General features: G+C 52.5%; 1 protein-coding gene across 4 annotated transcripts in view; it reads left to right on the top strand.

Annotated features, from left to right (window-relative positions):
* The window catches only part of NRBP2 (nuclear receptor binding protein 2), a 76846-nt gene that overhangs the window by 44832 nt on the left and 13097 nt on the right, over positions 1-18917 (top strand). For 3 of the 4 annotated variants that reach the window (XR_007772497.1, XM_050939395.1, XM_050939394.1), the window contains 4 exons: positions 10095-10190; positions 18089-18221; positions 18456-18558; positions 18757-18807. Coding sequence is in view for 3 of the 4 variants with exons in the window: in XM_050939395.1 (XP_050795352.1) it covers positions 10095-10190; positions 18089-18221; positions 18456-18558; positions 18757-18807 (383 nt within the window). In the remaining variant the exon portion in view is untranslated. The remainder of the gene's footprint in view (positions 1-10094; positions 10191-18088; positions 18222-18455; positions 18559-18756; positions 18808-18917) is intronic. The other variant, XM_050939396.1, reaches the window with a different exon arrangement.

Raw genomic sequence — 18917 nt, forward strand, 5'->3', positions numbered from 1 at the left:
TGCCCGGTTCATCGGGTTTCAAACTGTGCTCGGCCTGTCACAAGCCAATGCCGACAGGAGACCACACAACTCCTGTCTTAAGTGCCTCGGGGAATCTCACCTGACAGATAAGTGTCGCATTTGCAAGGCTTTTAAGCCGAGAACAAAAAAGGAGTGGGACTTTCAGCTAAAACAGCTCCTCATGGAGGCAGCTCTTACCCCTCTGCCTTCGGCACTGAGTGCTGGTCAACCGGCGGGCAGAAGCGCCTCCTCAGCACCGGACCGTGCCGGTACTGCCAAGGCCTCTCGGCACCAGCCGTCGCCAGCACTGAAGTTGACTCGGCACCGCTCCCTCTCCCCGAGGTCGAGAAAGCCTAAGACTCCTGCTGCTTCCGTGCCACCTGCACCGCAGCCAGAGAGCTCGTCTGGTCGGATCGCCCAGCACCGACACCTGCCACGGCACCGACGACGTCGGCACCATCGATTCCGGTCCCACAAGGGCCATCGAGTCCGGTGCCTGTCAGCTCCCCGGCGCGAGCCATGGTTGAGCTTACTATTCCATTCACGCCGGAGACATTCTCAACGGCGAGGGATCTGATTGCCATGACAGAGTCAACGCTGCCTCAAACCCCAGCACCGCCGGTGCGGGTAATACTGTCTATCGGCAAGCCTGCCTTGATAAGACCATCCTCTGTCGGCACAGCAGAGCAGCACCGTTCACGATCACGGTCCCGCAGACGTTGCAGGTCCTGTCGGCGCTCCCGCTCCCGAAGCCGCTCGCAGTCCCGGCACCGTTCTCCTCTTCGGTACTGGTTGCACTCGCGGCACCGTTCCGTATCCCGCTCACTGGCCCGCTACTCTCAGCACTGTTCCAGCATTGCTCCAGGCACCGTGACTCTCGTAGCCACTCCCGACGTCGAGCCTCGAGATCTCAGTCGACCTCCTGGCACCGCTGCGGTCGCAGGTCCCGATCTCGTTCCCAGTACCGATATGCCTCCCGGTACTGGTCCCCAGTGCTGAGTAGAGCAAGGTCCACTAGAGACAGAGACTCTGCCCAGGGCTTTTCAGCCCCTCCATGGCCATCCAGACACGTATCAGTGTTGTCCCACGTGGACAGCTCTTATGCACAGGACTGCGATTCCAATGTGCCCACCAGAGTCTTCCAAGAGACCCAGGCCCAGGCCCAAGGCCCCATCAGTGGTCTTTCTGGACACCTTGGGCGTACCACCAGGCCCAAGGCGTACCAGTAGTTCCATCCCGCTCTGTCCCATCAGAGCACCGAGTGCCAGAGGCGACAGTTAGCCGTCCTCCTCCGACTGCTATGGAGGAAGCCCCAGTTCACCCACTGGACTCCCAGGCTCCACTGGAGCAGGAGGTCGCCCAAGAGCAAGAGGCCACACAGGACCTGCTTGTCCGCAGCATCTCCTCTTCCTCTTCTCCCGATGAGGCGGTGGCAGGAACATCCTCCTCGGGCCCTCCTCCAATCGACCTGAGAGCCCATCAGGACCTCCTGAGGAGGGTAGCATTCAATATGAACCTCCAGGTGGAGGAGGTCCCGGAGGTAGAGGACCCGGTAGTGGACATTCTGTCGGCGGATGCCCCCACCAGAGTGGCCCTACCATTTATTTGGACCATCCAGGCCAATGCCGATACTATATGGCAGTCTCCAGCCTCTATCCCTCCTGCGGCCAGGGGAGTCAGGCATAAATACATGGTGCCCTCTAAAGGGTATGAGTACTTGTATGTCCATCCTCCTCCCTGCTCACTAGTCCTTCAGTCCATGAATGAGAGGGAGTGCCATGGCCAACAGGCGCCAGCCCCGAAGTCGAAAGAGGCTAACTGAATGGACTTACTCAGCCGCAAAGTGTTACTCGGCAGGTGCCCTACAGCTCTGGGTGGCAAATCAACAAGCCCTGCTTAGCCGCTATAATTATAACACCTGAGCGGCGGTGAGTAAGTTTACGGAGCTACTCCCTCAAGACTCCCGCCAAGAGTTCGCTGCCCTCTTGGAGGAAGGGAAAAATGTGGCCAGAACTTCCCTCCAGGCCTCGTTGGATGCAGCCGACTCAGCAGCCAGGACTCTGGTCTCAGGTGTTGCCATGAGGTGCATCTCATGGCTTCAGGTTTCAAGCCTCCCACCGGAGCTGCAGTATACCATTCAAGCCTTGCCATTTGATGGTCTCTTCTCAGAAAAGACTGACCCCAGGCTGCAAAGCCTGAAGGACAACAAGGGTCATAATGTGCTCTTTCGGCATGCATACGCCGGTGACCCAACGTAGGCCTTTCCGTCCCCAGCCTCACCGCCCATACTCTACGCCTAGACAAAGACAGGACTTTGGCAGGCGGCGTGGCTGAGGTGGTCGTAGATGACAATCAGGACCCCAAGGGGGCCAAAATCAAGGTCCCTCGAAACCACCAGCCGGACCAAAGACAAACTTTTGAAGGTGCGCCCAAGAGCGGCATACCAGTTACAGGCCAGGATCCTTCTCCTCCCTTCTCCAACCGTCTCTCCTACTTCCTCCCAGCATGGTCCCAGTTAACTTCAGATCGCTGAGTCCTACGCACGGTGGAGTATGGGTACCACCTCCAATTTATTTCAACCCTGCCCTCCCACCCTCCAACCCCGTCCCTCTTCAGGGACACCTCTCACGAGCAATTCCTCTTGCAAGAGGTGCAGACGCTCCTTGCCATGGGAGCTATAGAGGAGGTACCAAAGGACAAAAGGGGCAAGGGGTATTACTCCCGTTATTTCCTAATCCCCAAGTCGAAGGGAGGTCTCAGAAATATCCTAGACCTGTGAGGACTCAACCAGTTTATGACAAAGTTGAAGTTCCGCATGGTATTCCTGGGGACCATTATCCTGTCCTTGGATCCTGGAGACTGGTATGCCGCCCTCGATATGAAGGACGCGTACTTTCACATCGCCATTTTTCCTCTACACAGGAGGTACCTCTGCTTCGTAGCCAACCGTCAGCACTTCCAGTTTATGGTCCTGCTGTTTGGCCTTTCTGCAGCCCCAAGGGTATTTACAAAGTGTATGGCCGTAGTCGCCGCCTATCTCCGCCGACGTTGGATACACGTTTTTCCGTATCTGGACGATTGGCTCATCCGAGGGGCCTCCGAGACACAAGTCACCCAGCATGTGGGCATCATCAAGGACCTATTCACACGACTAGGCCTGATGATCAATATAGAAAGATCCACTCTGGTTCCCAAGCAGAGGTTAGACTTCGTAGGAGCTATCCTGGACTCCAATCTAGCCAGGGCCTGCTTACCACAGCCGCGGTTTCAGGCGATGGCAGCAATAATCCGAGGTCTACCAAATTTCCCGACGACCTCGGCTCGCACTTGTCTCGGTCTCCTGGGTCACATGGCTGCCTGCACGTTTGTAACCAAATACGCCAGACTCTGCCTCCGTCCTCTCCAAGCTTGGCTCAACTCGGTATACCGCCCAGGCAGGGACCCAATAGACACAATAGTCACCATTCCCCCAAGCACCCTAGGCTCCCTAGACTGGTGGCTAACTCCCTCCCTGGTGTGTACAGGGCTGCCGTTCCATCCACCCCAGCCCTCAATGTCTCTAACGACGGACGCGTCATCTCTCGGCTGGGGTGCTCACCTTGGACACCTTCGTACTCAAGGCCTCTGGTCATCTCAGGAGCTGGCATTACACATAAATGTCCGAGAACTGAGAGCAGTCCGCCTTGCGTGCCAGGCGTTCCAGCAACATTTACAAGGCCGCTGTGTCTCAGTGTTTACAGACAACACAACGGCCATGTACTACATAAACAAGCAGGGAGGGACATGATCCTCCCCCCTTTGTCAGGAGGCCATCCAACTCTTGGACTTTTGCATAGCCCACTCGATAGACCTGGTAGCGTCCTTTCTCCCAGGGGTTCGGAACACTCTGGCGGATCGACTCAGCAGGCCCTTCCTGTCTCATGAGTGATCGATCCGCCCGGACGTTATTCATTCTGTTTTCCAGAAGTGGGGATTTCCCCACATAGACCTGTTCGCTTCCCGCGCGAACAGGAAATGCCAGATGTTCTGCTCCTTCCAAGGTCTGTCCCCGGGATCAATCTCAGACGCTTTCCTGATGCCGTGGAAGAGCCAGCTGCTTTATGCCTTCCCACCGTTCCCGCTGGTTCACAAGGTCTTGCTAAAACTCCACAGGGACAGAGCGCGCCTAATCATGATCGCTCCAGCATGGCCCAGGCAGCACTGGTACACCACGTTGCTTGACCTGTCGATAGCCAACCCAATTACCCTGCCACTCCACCCAGACCTCATGACTCAGGACCATGGCAGGCTTCACCACCCAGACCTGCAGGCCCTTCACCTCACGGCGTGGCTGCTGCATGGCTAAACCAGTCAGAGTTATGTTGCTGTGCATCAGTACGACAAGTTCTCCTGGGTAGCAGGAAACCTTCCACCTGGTCAACGTATCTGGCCAAGTGGAAGCGTTTCTCCTGCTGGTGCGAAACGCATAATCTTACTCCGAGGTCTCGATTCCCTCTATTTTGGACAACCTCTGGTCTCTCAAACAGCAGGGCCTAGCAGTATCATCACTGAGGGTACACTTGGCAGCTATCTCTACCTTCCACCCAGGGGAAGATGGCCGTTCCATGTTCTCACACCCTATAGTTTCGAGGTTCCTCAAGGGCTTGGAGCGCTTATACCCCTAAGTACGCCGCCCAGCCCAGACCTGGGACCTCAACCTGGTTTTAACCAGGCTTATGTCTCCCCCATTCGAGCCGTTAGCAACCTGCTCACTACTCTACCTGTCTTGGAAGACAGCTTTCCTCGGAGCCATTACATTGGCCAGACGAGTCTCCGAGCTTAGGGCTCTTACGGTGGATCTGCCGTACACTGTGTTCCACAGGGACAAGGTGCAGTTGCGGCCACACCCCGCATTCCTCCCTAAGGTGGTTTCGGCCTTTCATGGTAACCAGGACATCTTTCTCCTGGTCTTCTTCCCGAAGCCACACTCAACGCGACAGGAGCAACAATTGCACTCCCTGGACGTCCGTAGAGCGCTCGCATTTTATATTGAGTGGATAAAACCCTTTCATAAAACGCCCCAAATCTTTGTCGCGGTAGCAGACCGAATGAAAGGCCTACCTGTTCCCTCTCAGAGGATCTCATCTTGGGTGACGGCGTGCGTCTGCACTTGTTATGATTTGGCTCATATTTCCCCAAGCCACATTACCACGCAGGCTTCATCTGCCGCCTTCCTGGCTCGGGTACCTATCCAGGAGATATGTCGCGCAGCTACCTGGTCTTCGGTCCACACCTTTGCTTCACATTATGCTCTGGTTCAACAGTCCAGAGATGATGCAGCCTTTGGCTCAGCAGTTTTATATTCTGCCACATCTCACTCTGACCCCACCGCCTAGGTAAGGGTTGGGGATCACATAACTGGAATGGATATGAGCAAGCACTCGAAGAAGAAAAGACGGTTACTCACCTTTGTAACTGTTGTTCTTTGAGATGTGTTGCTCATATCCATTCCAAACCCGCCCTCCTTCCCCACCGCAGAGTAGCCAGTGTCACGGAGTCCCCGGGCGATGCTCTGGAACTCCTCCCCACCAAGCCAGGCAGGACTTTGGGGAGCCTCCTCTCCCTTGGAGCAGACTTGTTCAGGGCAAGAAGCTCACACATCTTCACCTCCTGGGTCTCTCCTTGGAGCATTCAGCATCCTCTGCCCCTCCGTGCGCTTCCCAGAGTGAGTCCACCCCAGCGGGGTCCTGGGGAAGCCACCGGGTCCTGCACCCCCACTTTGCAGTCAGACGTGACTCTTAGCCAGCCAGTAAAACAGAGGTTTATTCGATGACAGGAACAGGGTCTAAAACAGAGCTTGTAGATACAGCGAACCGGACCCCTCGGCTGGGTCCATTCTGGGGGGCAGTGAGCCAGACCCCCAGGTCTGCCCTCCACCCTTGACCCCAGCCAGCTCCAGACTAACCACCCCTCCCAGCCCCTCCTCTCTGCTCAGCTCCTTTCCCGGGCCAGGAGGTCACCTGATCCCTTTGTCTCCAACACCTTCAGCTGGCACCTTTGCAGAGGGGGGGCCCAGGCCATCAGTTGCTAGGAGACAGAGTGCCAGGCATTTAGGTGCACTGGCCCTTTGCTCTGCCAGATACTTAAGAACTGCCATGGGGACACTGAGGCACCAACACAGTATTCAGAGAAAACATTAAGAACTTTCCCAGTTTGTCACATCTCTCCCCCCTTCGAGACCGAACTGAGCGAGGTCACTCCAGCCAGTGACCTGGGGAAGTTCGAACTCACCAAGGTTCCCATGGATGCCCCAGCATCTCTCCCATCTCTTGGTGTGAGTTACACCAGGACAGTCCAGTCTCACGCCCTCCCTTAGGTCGGGTGTGCTTGATGGCACTTGCAGACCGCATGTGGGAAGGTTTATGCAGCCCACACCCTTTGCCACCCCAATACCCCTGGGGTTCAAGCTGGGATTGGGTCTTTTCCCAGCCCTCTGGTCTGTGATTCGGGCTCTCTTGGTTAAGAGCCCCTATCTTGGCCTTTGCCAGCTCTGGGCTTGGGCAGCCGCTTCCCACTTTGTGGCCCAGACACAACACCTCTTCCGTCCCCCCTTGCACTTTCCAGCTTTTACCGTCAGTCCCACCTCCTTGAGGCAGCCCAGCCCCTTCTTCACCTGGGACACCTGTTCCTCCCATGTCTGGCTAAAGATGCACATGTTATCAGTGTCTGCCAGGGCCAAGTTCTCCATCCCTCTCAGCTTGTCTAGAATCTCCCCAGGCCTAGGCATGGGGTCGGCATCGGACACTGTGATGGCTTTAAGCTTCTGATAGCCCCCATAAAACCAGATCATCCTGTCTCGCTTGGGGATCAGCCCCACGGGTGAGGCCCATGGGCTGTAAAATGGCTGGATCCCATCTAAAGCCAGCAGGTCCTTGACCTCTCTCTCCAGGTTCTGGGCTGCTTTCCCAGTGACTCTGAACGGGGAACATCTGATGGGGAGATTGGCTCCCACCTCAGGGAAGAGATCCCCCAGGGGGTCTTCCCCCTTCTCCATCCAATCCTCCCCCTTCAGGTCCAGGGGTCCCCTCACTCTCCTCCCATCCAGCAGCTCAAATGGGAAGAACCCTGTGGATTCCTGGGGCACCACCAGCTGCCTCCCGATTCCCCCTAGTTCTACTTCCCTTGGGGAGCCCATTCCCGGTACAGGAATCCCTTCTCCTGCAGGACTCTGTCCCTGCAGCCTTCCCCAAGGAGGTTTGCAGCTCTGTGGCCAGCAAGTTCTCTCAGCTTCTCCAAGGAGGGATCTTTCTGCAGCTCGGTCTGGGATTCAGCAGCTGGGGCAGGGAGTGGGACCTGCTCCCTCTCGCTGGCTGGGCCTGGGGTCACAGCCCCCCTGAGCCCTGTCCCTGGTAGCTCCCTCCCTGCTGTGTAATCACTTCCCAGCAGCACATCTGGACCAGGCAAACCTGTTTGGCAGCTGACCTGCCCTGCCTGGGTGTCCCCCCACTCAGCTGGGGTCTCAGCTCCCCCCGTGCTCAGCGCTGCCCTTGCTGTCCCAGTGGGGGCAGGCTGCGAGCTCTCTGCTCTGGTCACAGCATCAGAGCCAGCGTGAGCCCCGTCTCCGGTGTGCAGGGGCGCGGGGAGCATCTCTCCCTCCCATTCAGCCCCAGGGGGCTGGTTACAGGTAGGCAGGTATCCTGAGCCCAGCAGCCCCTCTCCCCTGCCAGCCAGGTCATTTGCATTTTCACTGACCATTTCCATCCTAGCCAATTGGTTCCCTGGATTTGAATTCAAACCCTTGGCCGTTACAGGAGCGGGGCCTGGATCCTGTCCCATAGGGAGACAGTCACCCCCCAACAGGGCCTCCGAGCCGATATCCTGGAGAACCCCAACTATCAGCCAGCCCGACCCCTCCTGGGTCTGCACAGGGATCTGGGCCATAGGCAGGGTGAGGGGCTTCACCCCAGGGAACTTCACCCAGGTCCCACAGTCCCTCAGCATCTGGGGCTGCACCACCACAGTTCTCTCTGTCCCAGGGTCTTGCCCCCGCAGGCTTGTTTCCCCACTGACCCCTGGGCAGCCCCCTATGTCTCTCTGCTCCACCATCACCAGTCCACGCTGCTGCTGCTTCTCCTGCAGCTTTTCCTCGGGCTCTTGCTCTCTCTCACGGTCCTCTCGCTCTCTCGGGCTCTGCTCCCATCCCATCCGTCTCCAATCTCCTGATCGGGAACCCAATCGTGAAGACCCTCATCTGATTGGGGGCCAGACTCCCGGGGATGCCTGGCTGATGCTCCAGCTGCTCTCAGATCCTCTTGTAGCCCCATCTGGGCCAGGAATCTGCTCCTCAGAGCGGTCCTTCTCCTCCAACTGCACGATTAACTGTGCCTTGTTGAATTTCCCCATGCGTAACCCTCTCTTTGTGCACAGGATCACAATGTCCTTCTTAAGAAGATGGTGATAGGCCATCACTTCACCGTTCCCAAGTGGCTCTGGACTCACAAGCCTGTGTGCTCTTGGCTCCCCCATGGTTTCCAGGAAGAACCCCTGGTGTGCCAGCCCTTCTCGTGGTCACCACCTCTTTGCCAGGGTCGAGCTGCAGACTCCTCCGCCCCTGGGACTGCTCCTGCAATCCCCAGGGGAACCCTGCTACTGCAAAAATCCTTCTCTCTCCCAGGGTCGAGCGGCAAGCTCCTCCGCCCCTGAGACTGCTCGCTGCAGTCCTCAGGGGGACCCTGTTACTTCAACAGTCCTTCTCGCTGGTCACACACTCCCAGAGGTTAACTGCCCCCTGAAACCGTCCCTCTCTGAGCCTTCAGCACGCCTGGTCCTCATTATCCCTCCTTTGTTTTACGGCTCCCCAGTCACTTACTGCAAGCAGCGCCATTCATGGGGTGCAGTACGTCCCACCGCTGCCACCAGTTGTCACGGAGTCCCCGGGAGATGCTCTGGAACTCCTCCCCACCAAGCCAGGCAGGACTTTGGGGAGCCTCCTCTCCCTTGGAGCAGACTTGTTCAGGGCAAGAAGCTCACACGGCTTCACCTCCTGGGTCTCTCCTTGGAGCATTCAGCATCCTCTGCCCCTCCGTGCGCTTCCCACAGCGAGTCCACCCCAGCGGGGTCCTGGGGAAGCCACCGGGTCCTGCACCCTCACTTTGCAGTCAGACGTGACTCTTAGCCAGCCAGTAAAACAGAGGTTTATTCGATGACAGGAACAGGGTCTAAAACAGAGCTTGTAGATACAGCGAACTGGACCCCTCGGCTGGGTCCATTCTGGGGGGCAGTGAGCCAGACTCCCAGGTCTGCCCTCCACCCTTGACCCCAGCCAGCTCCAGACTAACCACCCCTCCCAGCCCCTCCTCTCTGCTCAGCTCCTTTCCCGGGCCAGGAGGTCACCTGATCCCTTTGTCTCCAACACCTTCAGCTGGCACCTTTGCAGAGGGGGGGCCCAGGCCATCAGTTGCTAGGAGACAGAGCGCCAGGCATTTAGGTGCACTGTCCCTTTGCTCTGCCAGATACTTAAGAACTGCCATGGGGACACTGAGGCACCAACACAGTATTCAGAGAAAACATTAAGAACTTTCCCAGTTTGTCACAGCCGGCAAGAAAGAACTGAGGGGCGGTTGGGTCGGCAGGGGTATATATCCAGCGCCATGGCGGCGCCACTCCAGGGGGTGCCCAGCCGACCCACCAAGTGTTGCTAGGGTAAAAATCTTCCGACAAACGTGCACGCGGCGCGCGCACACCTAACTGGAATGGATATGAGCAACACATCTCGTCTTTTTCTTTTGATATTCTTCAGTGAGATCGGAGAATAGTGGCCTGTAGGATGTGGTGTTGGAGAGTTGCCTGGCAGCCTCCTGTTCATAATCTGATCTGTTCATTATGACTACAGCTTGTGTGGCACTAGGGGGAACCCAGACGTCTGGCCTGAGAGACCGTCACTGGCCTGGCCTGACACCTGTTCCCATCCCACCAGAGGGGCACCAGAGCACCGTCCCCCTGCCCAGGGAATGTCTGAGTTGGAGCTCCCTAGAGAGAGCAGAGGGGCTGCGGCTTGGCCAGCCTGGCTGGGGCTCTGTGCTGGGGCTAGGGCTAAGCTCTGATCTCCCCTGCAGATGGCGGTGCTGGAGATCCAGTCGAATGGGGACAGCCGAGTCTCAGAGGAGGCGATTGCTCGGGCGAGGCACTCCTTGGATGATCCCAACATGCGGGTGAGCGAGGCGGGCCAAGCCCCGCCAGGAAACACCAAGGACATTGCAAAGAGGCCTAGCCACAATGCCCCACCTGCTGATAGGCTCAGAGCTCCCCTCAGTCACCTGTTATGGGGGTTGGGGCTCCCCCCACCTGAACTTTCTTCTCAGGCTCTGCAGGGCTTCAGAATCCCCCCATGCCCTTGCAGTCCTAATCTCCCTCTTGGAAACTACGGGGCTCCCAATCCCCACTCCAGTCTCCTTCTCAGGGTCCATGGGGCTCCAGGTCCCCCACTGGCCCAATCTCCCTTCAGCCCAAACCTCTGAATGGAGGGAGATTATATCTAGAGTCCTCAACTTAAGTCTGCTAGGTAAAAGATTGAAGTCCAGGACCTGAAATGCTTCCAGTTCCATGCACAGGGCCATTAGACAGGCAGAACTACAGGGTCTCAATGCACGGTTGAGACATTGGTGCAGGGAGGAGGGTTTTAGGTTTATTAGGAACTGGGGAACGTTTTGGGAAAGGAGGAGCGTATACAGAAGGAGGGCTCCATGTAAACCAAAATGGAACCAGACTGCTGGCACGTAACATTAAAAAGGTTATAGAGGATGTTTTAAATTAATGACAGGAGGAAAGCTGACAGGTGCAGAGGAGATGAGTTTATCAAAGGGGAAACTCTGTATCCTAGTAAAGAGTATAGGAAAGAAGTTGGTAAAGTCCAGGTAGGAGCTTGTGAGGAACAGTCAAACCTACAAGTGTCCCATTTAAATGTAACACATGAATATTGACAAAATATATAAATGCTAGAAGTCTAAATACTAAGACGGGTGAGCTAAAGTGACTGGCATTAAATGAGAAGTTTGCAGAAACTTGGTGGAATGAAGATAATCAATGGGAAATAGAATCGTAGGACTGGAAGGGACCTCGAGAGGTCATCTAGTCCAGTCTCCCACACTCATGGCAGGATTAAGTATTATCTAGACCATCCCTGCAAGGTGTTTGTCTAACCTGCTTTTAAAAACCTCGCATGATGGAGATTTCATAACCTCCCTGGGCAATTTATTCCAATGCTTAACTACCCTGACAGGAAGTTTTTCCTAATGTCCAACCAAAACCGCCCTTGCTGCAATTTAAGCCCATTGCTTCTTGTCTTATCCTTAGAGGTTAAGGCGAACAATTTTTTCTCCCTCCTCCATATACCAACCTTTTATGTACTTGAAAACTGTTATCATGTCCCCTCTCTATCTTCTCTTCTCCAGACTAAACAAACCCAATTTTTTCAATCTTCTCTCATAGGTCATGTTTTCTAGCCCTGTGATCATTTTTGTTGCTCTTCTCTGTATTTTTTCCAATTTGGCCACACCTTTCCTGAAATGTGGTGACCGGAACTGGACACAATACTCCCGTTGAGCGCGGTAATACCAGGATACAAAATATACAGGAATGACAGAGTAGGTTGCGCTGGTGGGGGCATTGCACTGTATGTGAAAGAAAGCATGGAGTCAAATTAGTAAAAATCTTTAATGAATCAAACTGTACCATAGAATCTCTATGGATAGAAATTCCATGTTTGAATAATAAGAGTATAGCAGAAGGAATATACTACTGACCACGTGGCCAGGATGGTGAGGGTGATTGTGAAATGCTCAGGGAGATCAGAAAGGCTACCAAGGGAGAAAATGCAATAACAATAATAATAATAAAATACCCTCAAATTGATTGGGTACATGTCACCTCAGCATGGGATGCAAAAATAAAATTTCTAGACAGCATAAATGACTACTTCTTGAAGCAGCTTGTCCTGGAACCCACAAGGGGAGAGACAATTCTTGATTTAATCCTAAATAGAACAAAGATCTGGTCCAAGAGGTGAATATAGCTGAACTGCTTGGTTATAGCAACCATAACATAATTCAATTTAACATCCTTGGGGGGTGGGGGAAATGCCAAAGAAACCCACTACAGTAGCATTAACTTCAAAAAGGAGAACTAGGCAATAATGAAGAGGCTCGTTAGATGGAAATTAAAAGGAAGAGTCACAAGGGTGAAATGCCTGCAAACTGCATGTAGATTATTTAAAACACATAATAGAAGCTCAAACTAAATGTGAACCCTAAGTAAAAACAGGAAGAGGACCAAAAAATGCCACCATGACTGAACAGCAGTGTAAAATAGGCAGTTAGAAGCAAAAATGCATCCTTTAAAAATGGTAAGTCAAATCCTAGTGAGGAAAATGGAAAGGAGCAGAAACTGTCAAGTTGGGTATAAAAGTATAATAAAGCAGGCTAAGAAAGACTTTGAAGAGCAACTAGCTAAGGACACAAAAACTAACAGCAATTTTTTAAAAATACATCAGAAACAGGAAGCCTGCCTAACAGTCAGTGGAGCCACTGGACAATTGAGGAGCTAAAGGTGCACTCAAAAAAGATAAGGCCATTGTGGGGAACCTAGGTGAATTCTCTGCATTGGTCTTCACTGCAGAGGATATGGGGGAGATCCCCACACCTGAGCCATTCTTTTTAGGTGGCCAGTCTGAAGAACTGTCCCAAACTGCGGTCTCAATAGAAGAGGTGTAGGAACAAATTAATTTATTATTGTTTAATTTATCATCAGGACCAGATGGTATTCACCCAACAGTTCTGAAATAACTCTAATATGAAAATGCAGAACTTACTAACTGTGGTGTAAAAGCAGTAAAGAATCCTGTGGCACCTTATAGACTAACAGACGTTTTGGAGCATGAGCTTTCGTGGGTGAATACCCACTTCGTCAGATGCATGTAGTGGAAATTTCCAGGGGCAGGTGTATATATGCAAGCAAGCTAGAGATAACAAGGTTAGTTCAATCAGGGAGGATGAGGCCCTGTTCTAGCAGTTGAGATGTGAAAACCAAGGGAGGAGAAACTGCTTTTGTGGTTGGCAAGCCATTCACAGACTTTGTTTAATCCTGAGCTGATGGTGTCAAATTTGCAGATGAACTGAAGCTCAGCAGTTTGTCTTTGAAGTCTGGTCCTGAAGTTTTTTTGCTGCAGGATGGCCATCTTAAGGTCTGCTATAGTGTGGCCAGGGAGGTTGAAGTGTTCTCCTACAGGATTTTGTATATTGCCATTCCTAATATCTGATTTGTGTCCATTTATCCTTTTCCGTAGAGACTGTCCAGTTTGGCCGATGGACATAGCAGAGGGGCATTGCTGGCATATGATGGCGTATATTACATTGGTGGATGTGCAGGTGAATGAACCGGTGATGGTGTGGCTGATCTGGTTAGGTCCTGTGATGGTGTCGCTGGTGTAGATATGTGGGCAGAGTTGGCATCGAGGTTTGTTGCATGGATTGGTTCCTGAGCTAGATTTACTATGGTGCAGTGTGCAGTTACTGGTGAGAATATGTTTCAGGTTGGCAGGTTGTCTGTGGGCGAGGACTGGCCTGCCACCCAAGGCCTGTGAAAGTGTGGGATCATTGTCCAGGATGGGTTGTAGATCCCTGATGATGCGTTGGAGGGGTTTTAGCTGGGGACTGTATGTGATGGCCAGTGGAGTCCTGTCGGTTTCTTTCTTGGGTTTGTCTTGCAGTAGGAGGCTTCTGGGTACACGTCTGGCTCTGTTGATCTGTTTCCTTATTTTCATGCGAATATTGTAGTTTTGAGAATGCTTGGTGGAGATTTTGTAGGTGTTGGTCTCTGTCTGAGGGGTTAGAGCAGATGCGGTTGTACCTCAGTGCTTGGCTGTAGATAATGGATCGTGTGATGTGCCCGGGATGGAAGCTGGAGGCATGAAGGTAGGCATAGCAGTCGGTAGGTTTTCATCATCTACTCAGGACACTCCCTACACTAACACCGGAACAAATCAACATACCCTTAGAGCTCCGACCAGGGTTATTCTATCTACTATCCAAGATCCACAAACCCAGAAATCCTGGATGCCCCATTATCTCGGGCATTGGCACTCTTACTGAAGGACTGTCTGAATATGTTGGACTCTCTACTCAGACCCTATGCCACCAGCACTCCCAGCTATCTCCGTGACACCACTGATTTCCTGAGGAAACTACAATGCATTGGTGACCTTCCAGAAAACACCATCCTATCCACCATGGATGTAGAGGCTCTCTACACATACATCCCACACACAGATGGAATACAAGCTGTCAGGAACAGTATCCCTGATGATGCCACAGCACAACTGGCTGCTGAGCTCTGTGCCTTTATCCTCACACACAACTATTTCAAATTTGATGACAATACATATCTCCAGATCAGTGGCACTGCTATGGGCATCCCCATGGCCCCACAATATGCCAATATTTTTATGGCCGACCTGGAACAACGCTTCCTCAGCTCCCGTCCACTCACGCCTCTTCTCTACCTACGCTACATTGATGACATTTTCATCATCTGGACCCATGGGAAGGAGACTCTGGAAAAATTCAACCACGATTTCAACAGCTTCCACCCCACCATCAACCTCAGCCTGGACCAATCTACATGGGAGGTCCACTTCCTAGACACCACAGTGCAAATAAGTGATGGTCACATTAACACCACCCTATACTGAAAACCTACCGACCGCTATGCCTACCTTCATGCCTCCAGCTTCCATTCTGGGCACATCACACGATCCATTGTCTACAGCCAAGCATACAGTCCCCAGCTAAAACCCCTCCAACGCATCATCAGGGATCTACAACCCATCCTGGACAATGATCCCACACTTTCACAGGCCTTGGGTGGCAGGCCAGTCCTCGCCCACAGACAACCTGACAACCTGAAATATATTCTCACCAGTAACTGCACACTGCACCATAATAACTCTAGCTCAGGAACCAATCCATGCAACAAACCTTGATGCCAACTCTGCCCACATATCTACACCAGCAACACCATCACAGGACCTAACCAGATCAGCCACACCATCACCGGTTAATTCACCTGCACGTCCACCAATGTAATATATGCCATCATATGCCAGCAATGCCCCTCTGCTATGTACATCGGCCAAACTGGACAGTCTCTACGGAAAAGGATAAATGGACACAAATCAGATATTAGGAATGGCAATATACAAAAACCTGTAGGAGAACACTTCAACCTCCCTGGCCACACTATAGCAGACCTTAAGATGGCCATCCTGCAGCAAAAAAACTTCAGGACCAGACTTCAAAGACAAACTGCTGAGCTTCAGTTCATCTGCAAATTTGACACCATCAGCTCAGGATTGAACAAAGACTGTGAATGGCTTGCCAACCACAAAAGCAGTTTCTCCTCCCTTGGTTTTCACATCTCAACTGCTAGATGGGGCCTCATCCTCCCTGATTGAACTAACCTTGTTATCTCTAGCTTGCTTGCATATATATACCTGCCCCTGGAAATTTCCACTACATGCATCTGACGAAGTGGGTATTCACCCACGAAAGCTCATGCTCCAAAACGTCTGTTAGTCTATAAAGTGCCACAGGATTCTTTGCTGCTTTTACAGATCCAGACTAACACGGCTACCCCTCTGATACTTAACTGTGTTGTGTAACCTGTCATTTAAATCCTCCTATCTGGAAGATGGCATGGACTGAACCCTCAGCAAGTTTGCAGATGACACTAAACTGGGAGGAGTGGTAGATACACTAGAGGGTAGGGATAGGAAACAGAGGGACCTAGACAAATTAGAGGACTGGGACAAAAGAAATCTGATGAGGTTTAACAAGGACAAGTGCAGAGTCCTGCACTTAGAATGGAAGAATCCCATGCACTGCTACAGACTAGGGACCAAGTGGCTAGGAAGCAGTTCTGTAGAAAAGGACCTAAGGGTTACAGAGGACGAGAAGCTGGATGTGAGTCAACAGTGTGCCGTTTTTGCCAAGAAGGCTAACGGCATTTTGGGCTGTATAAGTAGGGGCATTGCCGGCAGATGGAGGGACGTGATCATTCCCCTCTGTACGACATTGGTGAGACCTCATCTGGAGTACTGTGTCCAGTTTTGGGCTCCACACTACAAGAAGGATGTGGAAAAATTGGAAAGAGTCCAGCGGAGGTCAACAATAATGATTAGGGGGCTGGAGCACATGTCTTATAAGGAGAGGCTGAGGGAACTGGGATTGTTTAGTCTGCAGAAGAGAAGAATGAGCAAGGAAGGAGTCATGGGACAAGAGGGAAGGTCCTCTCATGGATCAGTAACAGGTTGAAAGATAGGAAACAGGGTAGGAATGAATGGTTAGTTTTCAAAATGGAGAGAGGTAAATAGCAGGGTGCCCCAAGGATCTATACTGGAACCGGTGCTGTTCAACATATTCATAAATGATTTGGAAAAAGGGGGTGAACAATGAGGTGGGAAAATTTGCGGATCATACAAAACTGCTCAAGATAGTTAAGTCCAAAGCTAACTGGGAAGAGCTACAAAGGAATCTCACAAAAGGCTCTCTACACATACATCCCACACACAGATGGAATACAAGCTGTCAGGAACAGTATCCCTGATGATGCCACAGCACAACTGGCTGCTGAGCTCTGTGCCTTTATCCTCACACACAACTGTTTCAAATTTGATGACAATACATATCTCCAGATCAGTGGCACCGCTATGGGCATCCCCATGGCCCCACAAAAGGAATACTCAGGGACTGGGCAACAAAATAGCATATGAAATTAAGTGTTGATAAGTGCAAAGTAATGCACACTGGAAAACATATCCCAACTATACATATAAAGTGATGAGGTCTAAATTAGCTGTTACACCTCAAGAAAGATCTTGGAGTCACTGTGGGTAGTTCTCTGGAAACATCCACTCAGTGTGCAGCGGCAGTCAAAAAAGCGAACAGAATGTTGGGAATCATTAAGAAAAGGATAGATAAAATAAGACAGAAAATATCATCATGCCACTATATAAATCCATGGTACATCCACACCTTGAATACTGCGTGCAGTTCTGTTGCCCCGTCTCAAGAAAGATATATTAGAATGGGAAAAAATGCAGAGAAGGGCAATGAAAATGATAGGGGTATGAAACAACTTCTACAGAAGGACAGAGTAAAAAGATTGGGACTTCCATTTTAAAAAGGAGACAATTAACAGGGGATATGATAGAGTTCTATAAATCATGAATGCTGTAGAGAAAATGAATAAGGAAGTATTATTTACCCCTTCACATAACACAAGAACCAGGGGTCATCCAATGAAATTAACAGGCAGCAAGTTTAAAACAAAGAAAGTAGTTCTTCACACAATGCACAGTCAAGCTGTGGAACTCTTTGCCAGAGAATGTTGTGAAGGCCAAGACAATAACAGAGTTCAAAAAAGAATGAGATAAGTTTATGGAGAGTAGGTCCATCAATGGCTATAATAGCCAGGATGGGCAGGGATGCAACAACCCTATGCTCTGGGTGTCTCTAAACCTCCAGCTGCCGGAAGCATCTAGCACCGGTCATTATCAGAGACAGGATACTGGGCTAGGTGGACTATTGGGGGAGGGTGTCTAACAGCCCATCAGAATAAGCACCTGAGAGCCTTTCCTGAGCGCAGAGCAAAGGCTCTCAGGTGCTGATTCTGATGGGCTGTTAGACACCCCCCTCCTCAATTCTTTTTCCAGTCTCCTTGCTGAATTTCCCCTGCATCCTCCACACTCACATTGCTCAGCAGCGTTAGGAGCCAGTGCTCCTGGCAGCCCAGCCTCATGCTGCAATGGGACCCCCAGGAACACTGTCCCCTTAAAGTGATACCACGAATTCCACGATCATTGCACCGAAGTCTGTGCACTCTGCAGTGCCCTCTGGTGATGCTGCCCATTGGCATGAGGCTACTGGAGCCCTCAGAGTATGGGCACTCATTGCCTCTCCTGGGCATGAGCAGGAGACGGGCAGTTGTGGTGGGGCTGCAATAGGGGGAGGTCTCTGCAGTGCTGCAGGCTCATCCCCCCATCCCTTTTGCCTCTCAGGACTTCATTCTGGGGTGCCTGCTCCTCAACCCGGACAAGCGGCCGACAGCCCATAACCTGCTCTTCCACCAGGTGCTCTTTGAGGTCCACTCCCTCAAACTGCTGGCAGCGCACTGCTTCATCAACAACCAGTGTGAGTGGGGACGAGGAACAGGGACTCTCAGCCACAGCACCCTGGCACTAGACAGGACCTTGAGCAGGGCTGTACCAGAGGGAGCCACCCAAATCCCTACCCTGGTGTAGCCGAGGGCATGGGAAAGGCTCTCTAGGCCCCTCCTCGGGGAAAGGGGAGGCTCAGGCCCCTACCAGTGGGGAGAGTTTGTGCAGAGCTCCCACCTGACAGGTTCTTCTCTTGGCTTTGCTGTAGATCTGATGCCAGAGAACGTGGTGGAGGAGAATACGAAGGGGCTGGACCTGAACATGGTGATGGCAGAGATCCGGCTAGAGGGGCGGCCCGCAGTGCAGTGGAGGTGAGACCCCTGGGAAGGGGGATCTTGGGGCAGCCCCAGCAGGGAGTGTGGATGGGCAGGAAACCCTGCAACCTCCACGCCCAGGAAAGATGGCTTGGTGCTCCTAATATCACTGCCCCACCTCTCCCCTAGCCCCCCTCTCTGCCCCTCCTTGCCCCACTGTCCTCAGTAACTTCTCCCCTCCTGTTTCTCTTCCAGATACTCAGAAGTCTCCTTCCTGGAGCTTGACAAGTTCCTGGAGGATGTCAGGTGAGCTGGGGTTGGGTGTTGTCCCACGGATCCCTCAGCTAGGCCTGTTCAGAAGCTCCATGCGTGGATAACATGCTGCCACTGAGGCTCCGGCAGACAGGGCCTCAGCC

Source organism: Gopherus flavomarginatus, chromosome 2 (genome assembly GCF_025201925.1).
Source record: "Gopherus flavomarginatus isolate rGopFla2 chromosome 2, rGopFla2.mat.asm, whole genome shotgun sequence".
NCBI classification, from domain to species: domain Eukaryota; kingdom Metazoa; phylum Chordata; order Testudines; family Testudinidae; genus Gopherus; species Gopherus flavomarginatus.